Below are 12,618 nucleotides of genomic sequence, written 5' to 3'. Positions count from 1 at the left end.
AAGAAGATAATCCAAGGTAGGACAATACTCAAGCTGAATGCAACCTTCAAAAATCCAATCACAAATTAAAATGAACATCAATGTGTTTGGATCGTCCTCGAATAACTGGATTTTTGGCTAAAGCAATAGCACTCTGTGAATCTAAGTAGATGAGTGTCATAGTAGATGAACATCCAAGGTGATTCAGAATTTGAGAAAGAGCATCAGACTTCTTAGGTAAGAAATAAACCCATGATTTGTGAGAGAAGTCATCCACAAGAAGCATATAATACTTGGATCCACCAAGCGATTGTACTTCCATAGGTCCTGCAAGATCAGCATGAATAAGCTCAAGTATGCATGTGACCCTATAAGTAGCCTCCTCTAGAAAAGAAGCCCGATGTTGCTTTCCTTGAGCACAAGAAGAACAAATATGATGGCAAGGTTTCTGAAGCTTTGGTAGACCTGTAACCGTCATGTGAGACAAGATGCTGCAAAGTAGCAAGAGGAACATGGCCAAAGCGGAAATGCCATAGATCACTATCTTCATTAGAAACAAGTGCTTTAGGAGAAGCAAATAATTGATGAAGATGAGACTCATGTGGTGGCAACTGTGCTGTAAAAGAGCTTATATGATAAAGCCCAGCATTTTGATAACCATGTGCCACATAAGAAAGTGACTGTCTATCAATGATTTCAATCACTTCATCATCAAAGTAAACCCCAAGACCTTTAGAAGTAGCCTTAGAGATAGAAAATAAGTTGGCAGACATCTTAGGCACATGCAAAACATCATGTAAGATAGCATCTCCAAAAGAAACATCACCAATACCAATCACAGGGAGAGACGAAGCATCACCAATGTGTACTGATAAAGAGATAGACTTATAGTTTTCCAATAAGGAAGAACTATTCGTCATGTGAGAGGTAGCACGACTATCGGCAATCCACTCATCCGCAGTATGCATATCAAGATCTTTGATTACCACAAGTGATGTGTCACATGAAGAAGTAGAAGACATAGCAACATATGCAATCTTGGCATTATCGTCTTCCTTCTTGTCTTTGTTTTTGTCGTGAGAAGATGTTGATGTAGAAGAACCCTTAGATTTGGATTCAAGTTCAGCTTTTATCTTCTTAATTGCCGCCTTCTTAGCAAAACAACGATCCTCCGTATGGCCACTACGACCACAGAAAGTGCACTCCTTAGAAGAATCCTTTGATTTGTCCTTGTCGCCTTTGGTTGAAGAATCTTTAGAATTGCAATTAGAGCCTTTGCGTTGATCATTCCCCTTGCCTTTGCCTTTGCCCTTGCCTTGGCTTACAAAATCCGAGTCCTTTTTGTTTTGCTTGCGACGAGTAAGGCACTTATCATGAAGAAGACCCATAGTCTCTTCAAAGGAAGGGAAAGGAACTCAAAGAAAAGCCGAGTCCTTTTTGTTTTGCTTGCGATGAGTAAGGCACTTATCATGAAGAAGACCCATAGTCTCTTCAAAGGAAGGGAAAGGAACTCAAAGAAAGATGTTATCTTTGAATGATTCAAAAGAAGAAGGCAATTTACCAAGTAGCTTGTGGACCGGATTGCTTACCAATGTACCAAACTCTTCAAGTTGCTGCTTGATTCGATTGAATTCTCCAAGCTTCTCCACTATGTTGTCGGGTTTGAAGATAGAAAGCTTATCCAAATCTTCTTCCAACTTAGCCATCTTAACCGTTGAAAGTCTTCCATATTGCATTTGTATAGCGTGCCATAATTATTGAGCCGTACTCCTTATAGAGAGAAATTGAGACACAACCGATGTAGACGTGCCATGCACAAGTAAAGCTTTGGCCCGTGCATCCATATAGGTTTGATATTGAGAAGGCACCATATGAGGAGAAGTGATTATAGACCACACCCAACACTTTCCAAAAGAAGTTGCATAAACAAGGACCAAGTGTGGTAGTTGTTTTGGGTAAGCTTTTGTAAATCGGAAATACTTGGAAGGCTTAAAGATTGAGTGAATGGATTAAAGGGCTGATATGATTGAGTGGGGAGGAGTGGGGAGAGGAGTAGTAGTGGAAGTAGTAGAAGAAGGAATCATAGTAGATGAAGTTGCCATAAAAGGCATAGATGTGGTGTAGAGGGATATACCATAGAGGGCATAGAAGTATGTGGATAGGAAGGCATAAAGGACAAAGAAGAAAGAGTGAAAGGATCCTTAGAAGGTAATGGATATGACGGAAAAGAGAAAGTAGAAGCACCTACCGAGGAAGGAATTGCACCAACTTCCGTTGTAGTAGTTGTCGGTCCAACTGTCGTAGGAGATGTAGGATCCATAGTATCTTCAAGTTTGCCTTTGTCTTTTGGAGTAGAGGACTTCCGAGATCCCATAGGGAGAGGAGGGTAGGAAAACACAAGGGAAGAAGTGGCATACCTCCAAAAACGTAGCCAATAGATGGGCTATCCACCAAGAAAGTATCTCCAAAATATGCACAAAGATAGTGCAAAAACACAGCCACAAAACACAGCCGATATATGAACCAATAGACTCCGTAGAAACCACCAAAAGAGGGCTGAGAATGTAGCCTTAGGTAGAAGGAGTATGGAGGAGTTGATTGTCTACAAAAACGGAAACACAAAGTGTGTAGCAAAGGGGAATTTTCAGCCGGTAGAAAGGTGTAGAAAAGAGGATGAATATGTACCTCAAAACACCATGAAGAGGGCTGAAGTTGATGATGAAAACGCAGCCAAGAAATCTCTCCACAAGAAGCCTCCAAAAAAATGCTACCGCATGTAGGAAAAACTAGTTGACAATGTTTTCACCGCAAGTAGAGTTGTAGGACTCGGATTGAAATGCTTTAAAAACACACTTGTAGAGGATCGTAAGGGGCTGGTTTGAAGCCTCTTGCATCATTGAATGAGTGCAAGGATGATGAGTAAGGGCTTCTGCAAAAAATGCAAGCAGAAATTCTGTGAAGAATAACTCAAAAACGATGAGGAAATTTGCAAAAACTTTTTTGTGCAAAGTTGTAGACCACGATCATTCCAGTAGGGTGCCTAGGCACAATCCTCAAAAACACATTCGTTTAGCAGATAATCAAAGAATGAAAAAACGTAATTGAAAGCGGGGTTGTTGAAGAGGACTAGAGGTAGAGAGGAAGAAGGATAAGGAGGCTCTATGTGCGCCACCACCTTGCTCTGATACCATGTGAGAAAGAAGAGATGAGAGAAGAGACAATGTACTCAAGAACTCATCAATGAACCACTAACCGACTTGATTAGAAATGAACTACAATGCCTCATATATATCGGAAAGTTCCTCCACCCAAAAATGTGTAAATAGGAAAAAATGGAAATGAATGCTATAAATCCCAAAAATGCCTAGAGTCTAAAGAATGTGCCACTAGCGTGACACCATTTGGAGATGACACCTATCCAACAGTCCTCGATTTCTTTTGGGTAATCCAACTATAAAGTCTATAGATATACTTTCCCACTTACCTTGAGGAATATCTAAAGGACGTAATAAGCCACCCACAACAACGCGCTCATGCTTATTGGCCTGACACGGGACACTTGAGTACATATGCTTTCACATCACTATTAAATCCAAACCAATAAAATTATCTTTTAGCTAGTGCATTGGTTTTCCGAATCCCTGGATGCCCTACATGGGACTATCGTGACTTTGTGTTAATATTTAGGCCCTAAAGTCATCGTCATAAGGTACACATACTCTTCCTTTCTATTGTAAATAACCCTCATAATGGAAAAGTTAGAAAAACCCTTCCCGACAATGGATTTATCACTTCCACATAGTGAAGAGCTTGCTGCCACCGGACACAGCAATGGTGTCCCAAGCTCATCGGCGTCTAAATCCCCTAGTTCAAAACTAGGTAGAGTCTATGGATCTCATAGACCACAGCACTTGACTCAATAGACATATGAGGTGCCACCAAAGAACTAGTCAATCTCTCTTTATTCTTAAGTGCTACTAACCATGCTTATCTGAAGGCGAGGTGAAGCTCAACTCATTCATTGTCACATATGACTTAGTGCATCTGTGACTGTATTATACTTGTCTCGTTGATACTGTAGTTGAAAATCAAATTCCTAGAGTAGATCAGCCCATCGGCCTTTCTCCCCCTTCAACTCGGGTTGTGAAAAAAGCCACGTATAACTTTCATTATTCCGCTCACCACTTCAAAGTGAGCACCATACAAATAATGACACCACTTTTTTGAGGTATGAACTATGGCAAATAGCTCTTGCTCATACACTAAATAGTTTTTTTAAGTAGGGTTAAGTTTTTTTACTTTTAAATGCAATAGGGCATCCCCCTTGCAATAAAATTGCTCCAATGGCCATGCCGCTAGCATCCATCTCAAGCACCAAGGATTGATTAGGATTAACTACTTTTAACGTAGGAGAAGAAGGACAACCGCGTTGAGTTTCTCAAAACTTTGGTGCTAAGTGTCTATCTAAATATAGGTTTTACCTTCCGCCTTTAAGAAAAGATGATGTGACCTAGATAGTGTATGTTCTTAGTGAAGAATTCATACTTGCGCTTTTTGGCATAGAGCACATTCTCCCTAAGAAGTTGGATCACCTTATGCAAATGATCTAAATGGTCATGCTTTGACCAACTATAATAAGGAGATCGTCTAGGAAAACAGCCACAAATCTATCTAGGTATGGTCATAAAATAGAATCCATAAGAAATGTGAATGTAGCTAGAGCGTTGGTAAGCCCAAAAGGCATACTCGAGGACTTATAGTGGCCAAAACATGTACAAAAAAAAGTTTTGGACACATCTTCTTCCTTAATCTGTACCTTATGATATTAGATGTGAGGTCAATCAATCTTAGTGAAGTATTTGGCTCCACCAAGCTGGTCAAAGAGTTCATCTATTCTAGGTAAGGGATGCTTGTTCTTAACGTTGATCTGATTCAAACTATGATAGTCTATACTACACATATGCATAGACCTATCTTTTTTCTTCACAAGAAGAATGTGCGATGGCCAAGGGAGAGAACTAATTAGGTGTCATAAACAAATGATGCTATCCCACCAATCATTGCTTTCAAAGGCTCCTTGACGAAGAAGGCTCCTTACCTTTGTCAACTTGTCTCTTCACGTTCTTGGACAATTCTTCCCAATCTTCTCCATAGAGTTGCTTAAGCAATGTTGAGCATCCAATTTCTTCAAGCATGAGGCGAAGCTTAGCCGAAGCACCACCACTGGCTTGGCTCCCTTGTCTTTGCCTTTGGATGCACCTGGCTAACCATCTCACTGTAGGCCCTTCATTGAGAGTTTTATTGACTCCAATAGAGAAGAGGCCAGTAAGCTTGCACCTTGGAGTTGAACAATCCATCCACAAAATGCTTGACCTGACAGCACCAAGGAGCATAGTAGGTTTCTTGAAGCAAGTAACCGTGTCATCGATGTACCCAATCGCAACAAGAAACCCTAAATTGCCACTTCAAATCTCGATGATAATCCACCGGGGTAAATTCTTGTAACACTACATTTCAGGTAATCCTCCTAGTAGCTTACAATATATTAAAGGAGATAATGTTCGTATTAGAAAAGAGCAACACCCTAAAAAGTTGCCTCCACTAAGTGCAACTCCAACACATTGGTGCCATTTGTGTAGCTGACAACTTGCGAGTCCAGTTGGTGACAATCTCACAATCCATCTTGCCCAAGAATTTTGAGGAGTTTCATCTTCAACAAAACAACCTTACAAACCTAGCCACATAACCAATACAATCTAGAGTGAGCATAAACAAGGATATCCAAGAATCTATTTGCACATTCTATTGTTCTCGTGTGTATTTGGGGCTCCTAAGAATGAAGTGAACTCTTTGATTTTGAACCCATTCCTATTTACGCTCTAGGCCAAAAATACAACCACCCACCTACCTTAACCAGCCATATACTTCTTTCTAATTCTCATGACAAAGCAAGTACTCAAGAATAAGGAACTCGTGCCAGACCTACTTGTGCCAACATCAAATCAGCAAGCTGCTTGAAGGTATATGGATCCTAGAATATCCCAAAGCATCCATTGCTAGGTACACTGCTAAGAGCTCTATTGCACGAAACTTCATTGCAATTGCCAAAAGATGTCATTTTGATAACGTTGATCTAATTCAAACTATGATAGTCTATACTACACATATGCATAGACCTATCTTTTTTCTTCACAAGAAGAATGCGCGATGGCCAAGGGAGAGAACTAATTAGGTGTCATAAACAAATGATGCTATCCCACCAATCATTGCCTTCAAAGGCTCCTTGATGAAGAAGGCTCCTTGCCTTTGTCAACTTGTCTCTTCAGGTTCTTGGACAATTCTTCCCAATCTTCTCCATAGAGTTGCTTAAGCAATGTTGAGCATCCAATTTCTTCAAGCATGAGGCGAAGCTTAGCCGAAGCACCACTACTAGCTTAGCTCCCTTGTCTTTGCCTTTGGATGCACCTGGCTAACCATCTCACTGTAGGCCCTTCATTGAGAGTTTTATTGACTCTAATAGAGAAGAGGCGAGTAAGCTTGCACCTTGGAGTTGAACAATCCATCCACAAAATGCTTGACCTGACAGCACCAAGGAGCATAGCAGGTTTCTTGAAGCAAGTAACCGTGTCATCGATGTACCCAATCACAATAAGAAACCCTAAATTGCCACTTCAAATCTCGATGATAATCCACCGAGGTAAATTCTTATGACACTACCTTTCAGGTAATCCTCCTAGTAGCTTACAATATATTAAAGGAGATAATGTTCCCATTAGAAAAGAGAAACACCCTAAAAAGTTGCCTCCACCAACACATTGGTGCCATTTGTGTAGCTGACAACTTGCGAGTCCAGTTGGTGACAATCTCACAATCCATCTTGCCCAAGAATTTTGAGGAGTTTCATCATCTTCAACAAAACAACCTTACAAACCTAGCCACATAACCAATACAATCTAGAGTGAGCATAAACAAGGATATCCAAGAATCTATTTGCACATTCTATTGTTCTCGTGTGTATTTGGGGCTCCTAAGAATGAAGTGCTCTTTGATTTTGAACCCATTCCTATTTACGCTCTAGGCCAAAAATACAACCACCCACCTACCTCAACCAGCCATATACTTCTTTCTAATTCTCATGACAAAGCAAGTACTCAAGAATAAGGAACTCGTGCCAGACCGACTTGTGCCAACATCAAATTAGCAAGTTGCTTGAAGGTATATGGATCCTAGAATATCCCAAAGCATCCATTGCTAGGTACAATGCTAAGAGCTCTATTGCACGAAACTTCATTGCAATTGCCAAAAGATGTCAAGTTGATATCAAAAATATGAGATCGTACATGACTTTTTTTTTTCAATCTTTGTTAAAAAGAACTTGTTTGACATTATTCTGCTCACATTCACGCTTTAATTTTTTGTGTTCTCTGTATCAAATGCAACATGTTGGTACTGATAATCCTCTTAAAACCAACACTAGACAAATGGTATTTACAAAACGATGACATGGCCCAAGTGCTCTGTTTCTTGTTTTTTTCAACTATGACATTGTTCACATAAATGCTTTGTACGACCAAGATTCAAACCGAGTGGGAGCTGCTGCTAATGTCTTATTGTAGACAGTCCATCCCAAAAACAAACAAATTAGCTAAACAACAAGGCATAAATGCAACACACAAAGCAAACAAGAGTAGAACAAAGCAAATCTTTTTGTATTTTGCAATAAATAAGATCCACATCATTGTTTTGGCACTGGTTGTGCCCCATTTCCTAGCAGGCCTTGGACAATTATTATATATCATACAATCCTTTTTGTATTGAACTCCTTTAAAGGGGTACACCATTTTTCTCCTCAAGAACCTCTATTCTCCTCAAGTTATCAACCCGATAGGGTATGCCATAGATTGTGTAAACAAGAAGAGAACAACATGGATTGTGTAAACAAGAAGAGAACAACATGGCCACCTGGAGTTCAACCAAAACTATATGTTCCCTAGACAATATTACAGTTCCATAATGTACTCCATGGGCTTGTATGCAATGAGAATTACAACAGGAAGAAGCCCATAACTTGGAACTTCATGGAGAGTATTTATTGCTTCGAAGTAGATGCATCCACCCTGTTGGGATGAAAAGATTGGAGGATAAAGAGAGCTAGAGCACTTGCAAGCGCGCACACACACACACAATGGATAAGAGAACACACAAGATATGGAAGGCTGAATTTCTTCTTCTTCTTCTTCTTCACCAAAAGTGTCTACATAAAGATAAGAAAACCCAAACATAAGTAGTACAAGCTATGTACATGCGGTCCATAATGTGAACACACTAAATAGGTAAGAATAAGATGAGTATGCCATAACTCCGGGTGGACTAAGTGGATGTGGTCCAGCTATAGAATCACTAGCAAATATCCATTGTGTCGGTCACCAACCGTGCCAGTGAAGTGAATGCCGTAACGATCACCGAGGCCGGTCACTTGAGCTTGACATCTCAACACTCCCCCTCAAGCTCAACTCTATCTCATGGACTTCAAGCATAGTCTGGAATCTACAAAGCTTTTCAACTCTTAGGGCCTTGGTAGAAATATCTGCTACTTGCTCCTCTGTGAAAAGCTTAAGAGCTATACATGTCAACTCATGTTGAGCTTGACATCTCAACACTCCCTCTCAAGCTCAACTCTATCTCATGGACTTCAAGCATAGTCCGGAATCTACAAAGCTTTTCAACTCTCAGGGCCTTGGTAGAAATATCTGCTACTTGCTCCTCTGTGAAAAGTTTAAGAGCTATGCATATCACTAGAACAATAAATAAATCATGTGAAAAGGATGTCCCAAAATGAACATGAGGGTGCAACATAGAAAGAAGAAAATTCCTAGAATTTTAAGAGCCAATAATATTACTGATATACTAACAAGGGCTACCCAAATCTTACTATGGGCATGCCTTGCATCTGGCTATAGATCGGTCTCAAACTATACCGCTTAACCTTAAACTCCCACTTCATGCCATAGCATAAACCATCCACACCTTTTCACTCTGGAAATAGCTTCATTGCCAATGTAGGTGATGGAAGGATGCCATCACCATTAGGATGGGTCAACAAGATTTCACCCACCTGCCTATTGTAAGGTGCTTTGCCATCTTACCACCTTCGAAGAATGCACATTGAGGGTGCAAGGGACTACAATTATGGGTCTTTGCCTATGATCTTTGCATAAGGGACATCATGCTAAGAATAAGAGGAAACATACAAAAGAGCTATGCATAGCTCCTTATGCAAAGTTTAAGAGCTATATATATCACTAGAATAATAAATAAATCATGTGAAAAGGATGTCCCAAAATGAACACAAGGGTGCAACATAGAAAGAATAAAATTCCTAGAATTTTAAGAGGCAATATTACTGACATACTAACAAGGGCTACCCAAATCTTACTATGGGCATGCCTTGCACTAGCTATAGATTGGTCTCAAACTATACCGCTTAACCTCAAACTAGCTATAGATTGGTCTCAAACTATACCGCTTAACCTTAAACTTCCACTTCATGACATAGCATAAACCATCCACACCTTTTCACTCCAAAAATAGCTTCACTGCCAATGTGGGTGATGGAAGGATGCGGCCACCATTAGGATGGGTCAACAAGGTTTCACCCACCCGACCTATTGTAAGGTGCTTTGCCATCTTACCACCTTCAAATGGACATTGAGGGTGCAAGGGACTACAATTATGGGTCTTTGCCTATGATCTTTGTATATAAGGGACATCATGCTAAGAATAAGAGGATGCATACAAAAGAGCTATGCATAGCTCCTTATGCAAAGTTTAAGAGCTATGCATAGCTCCTTATGCAAAGTTTAAGAGCTATACATATCACTAGAACAATAAATAAATCATGTGAAAAGGATGTCCCAAAATGAACGCGAGGGTGCGACATAGTAAGAAGAAACCTCCTAGAATTTTAAGAGGCAATATTACTCATATACTATACTAGTAGGGTTACAAGTGCATGTCTATACTCCTAATCAACTATCGCTTGAATTCACCAAGCAAAATGAAAACAATCAAGGTGAATATACTAACTTTGTATATCCGTTATTCAGTAGATCCTAGGATTGAAAAAGTCAAAAGAATTTTGTACAAAGCGGTTTGAGAACGAGAACATTGTTGTGCATGCGGTGATCTTTCAAGCGTTGTGTTGACCTTTTTAAAAGAGAGAAGAAAACAACGATGGTTAGTGGATCAGTGAACACGATGGTTAATGCTTGGGCACATTTTACATTGTCTTGCACCACAAAGAGGTGCAGTCACATCAAGCTTGCATATACATATCTATACACACACACACATGTTTCAACATGTCATGGCTTAACATGGACAAATTAAGGGTCTATTTAACTGGCTTGGCTTGGCTTAGCCCGTTTTAGGTCATAGCTCATAAACATAACCACTTTATTGTTATTAAAGTAGGTAGGAAAGTAAGACATAAGGCCCGTGGCAACATCATTTGTTATCGAACTACACATTCTTTGTAGAAACAGACACACATATCATGTACATTTAGAAATAGTCAATGTATTGTATTCGACAAAAGACGGTTGGATGGACTAGCTGATCTTGGTGTAGGTGTGCGTGTTGTGCAAGATTCTGGCGCAAGCCTTGGATTGTGAGAAGAAAAAAGTAGCATTAATTAATGGTAGCATGCAAGAACAGGGGGAGCCCTACAAAACTCATTATTACTTCAAAAAAGAACGTCAAGCTGACGAGGATTCGCTCATCCAGTAAGTAGAAGTAGTTCTTCATTCATTCGTTTGGGAATCGTCTCTTTCTGAGACCCTTGGCGAACTCTGCGAGCTTAGCTCGGTCAGGCAAGCATGCTGCCGGAGGGGAGGCTTCAAAGGCCTTTAGCCAAGCTTGAAAGCGGGGCAGCTTCCCGAAGTCCCATTCAAAGCCTGCCACAGACTCCAATGCAGGCAGCCACACAACGAGGGGCGCCAACACCACATCAACAAAGCCCACTTGAGAGCCCCCAAAGTAAGGAAGGTCTGAGTCCTTTGCAAAGGCCCCCTCCAAGGTACTCAGATATCCCTTGCTCTCCTCTATAATTGCTCCAAACTCCTCCCTTGGCTCCCGAATAAGCTTCAAGAGAACCTCTAGAACCTGTCCACCAAAAGTAGTAACTAGAGGTCTTAGTTCAAGTGTATCTTCTCAATGCAAGGTTAGCACGATATATATTGGCTCTAATAATTAGCCCCCGCCTTAATTAATGCGTACCTTTTTATCACAGAAATCTGCCCAGAAACGAGCCATAGCCTTGTGGTAGGGGTCCTTGGGTAGCAAGTCTTTGCCATCGGGGGACGGGAAGGCCTCGTCAAGGTACTCCACGATGATGAGGGATTCGGAGATGGGTTTGCCCTTGTGGAGGAGGACGGGGACCTTCTTGTGAACAGGGTTCGACTGCAGGAGGAGGGGGCTCTTATTGTTAGGCCCAAGCTCTTGGGGAACGCTAGTGTAGGCGATGCCCTTGGCAGCAAGAGCCACTTGAGCACGCATCACGTAGGGGCTGGCCCAAACGTCCAGTAGCTGAACATCAATATGATTGTCTCCGGTAGTCGCCATGAAAGCTTGAATATATGTATCTCTCACCTTTCTAATTGTAATAAATGGAGGTCCTCTCACCTTTCTCTAATTGGTAAATGGAGGTTGACTGTTGTAGTGGTGGTGAAGCAGCGATCATCGCCCTTTATAAGACGCCAATCTGTGCCTGACGTCATCCACTGCGTCACTTTCACTCCGACCTTTAAAAGTCCAAGGTGCTCTGCTTCGGAAGGTTCGCGCACTCTTTCTCGCATGCACTACTACTACTACCTTCTTCTTAGACCTACATTGCTTTTTCTCATTGCGCATGCCCTTACGTATGCGAGTTCAAAACTCATGTACTAATTTACTCCATTTCTCAACTCATGTACATGCACTCCATTTCCTCACGCCCTTTGAGATTCTTCACACCCATCCACAACAACTTGATCTCCCCCCACCATCTAGCTTTGTCCCCCTACTAACCCCCATCACATCACCTGCTGAAAGTTAAAAAATTCAGTTTTCCTCTAGAAAAGCCATTGTACCTCCAAAAAGGTACTTCTATATTATTCTATAGTGAAAAAAAGAGAGGAATTTTCAAGCTCTCTAGCCCTTTTCTGTGCTCTCTAACTGATTACACCTTCCTCGATAAAGAGGGCAAAATTTACGAATAGGTGGCAGAGGTTAGAAACAATCAGGCGGGATTAAATGGAGCAATAAGAGTGTGGTGTCCAAGAAAGAGATTCATATCCCTGGACTACCTCAATCTTCATGGTAGTCTCTAGTGCTTGGTATTGAAGTGGAGGGCATCCATGTCTTGCTTATGTGTGTGGGCTAGCTCCTCCTGGTGGGTGGCTTTGATGGCCGCGAGATTGATTAAGCTTCCGACACTCTTCCTAGATATACTCATCTCGACACTTGAGATCTTGTTGTTATCAAAGGATATGGCACTTAAAAGTATCGACCACATGGTTGATAAGCTCGACCCACAACTGAAATGCTTGGGGGAGTTGAAAAGTCATGGGTTGGGTCCGATGGAATGAGATGATCCATAAG

General features: G+C 41.1%; 2 protein-coding genes across 2 annotated transcripts in view; both read right to left on the bottom strand.

The window, feature by feature from the left end:
• Nucleotides 1-11,692, bottom strand: part of LOC147634490 (putative glutathione S-transferase parC) — a 124,505-nt gene extending 112,813 nt beyond the window's left edge. Inside the window, exon 1 of the mRNA XM_086803569.1 lies at nt 11,629-11,692. The gene's annotated coding sequence lies outside the window, so the exon portion shown is untranslated. The remainder of the gene's footprint in view (nt 1-11,628) is intronic.
• On the bottom strand, nt 10,423-11,706 carry LOC147634489 (putative glutathione S-transferase parC). The gene is made up of 2 exons (XM_086803567.1): nt 11,257-11,706; nt 10,423-11,142 (listed from the first exon to the last, which is right to left on the bottom strand). Exons 1-2 carry the CDS (start codon nt 11,599-11,601, stop codon nt 10,786-10,788), a joined length of 702 nt encoding a protein of 233 aa, XP_086659693.1. The 5' UTR covers nt 11,602-11,706; the 3' UTR covers nt 10,423-10,785.
• Between the last annotated feature and the right edge of the window lie 912 nt (nt 11,707-12,618).

Source organism: Cibotium barometz, chromosome 10, assembly GCF_041138505.1.
Source record: "Cibotium barometz isolate CiBa-2024 chromosome 10, ASM4113850v1, whole genome shotgun sequence".
Lineage (NCBI taxonomy): Eukaryota > Viridiplantae > Streptophyta > Polypodiopsida > Cyatheales > Cibotiaceae > Cibotium > Cibotium barometz.
Note: the sequence above shows the minus strand (reverse complement) of the source record. Positions and strands in the feature narration are given on the sequence as shown.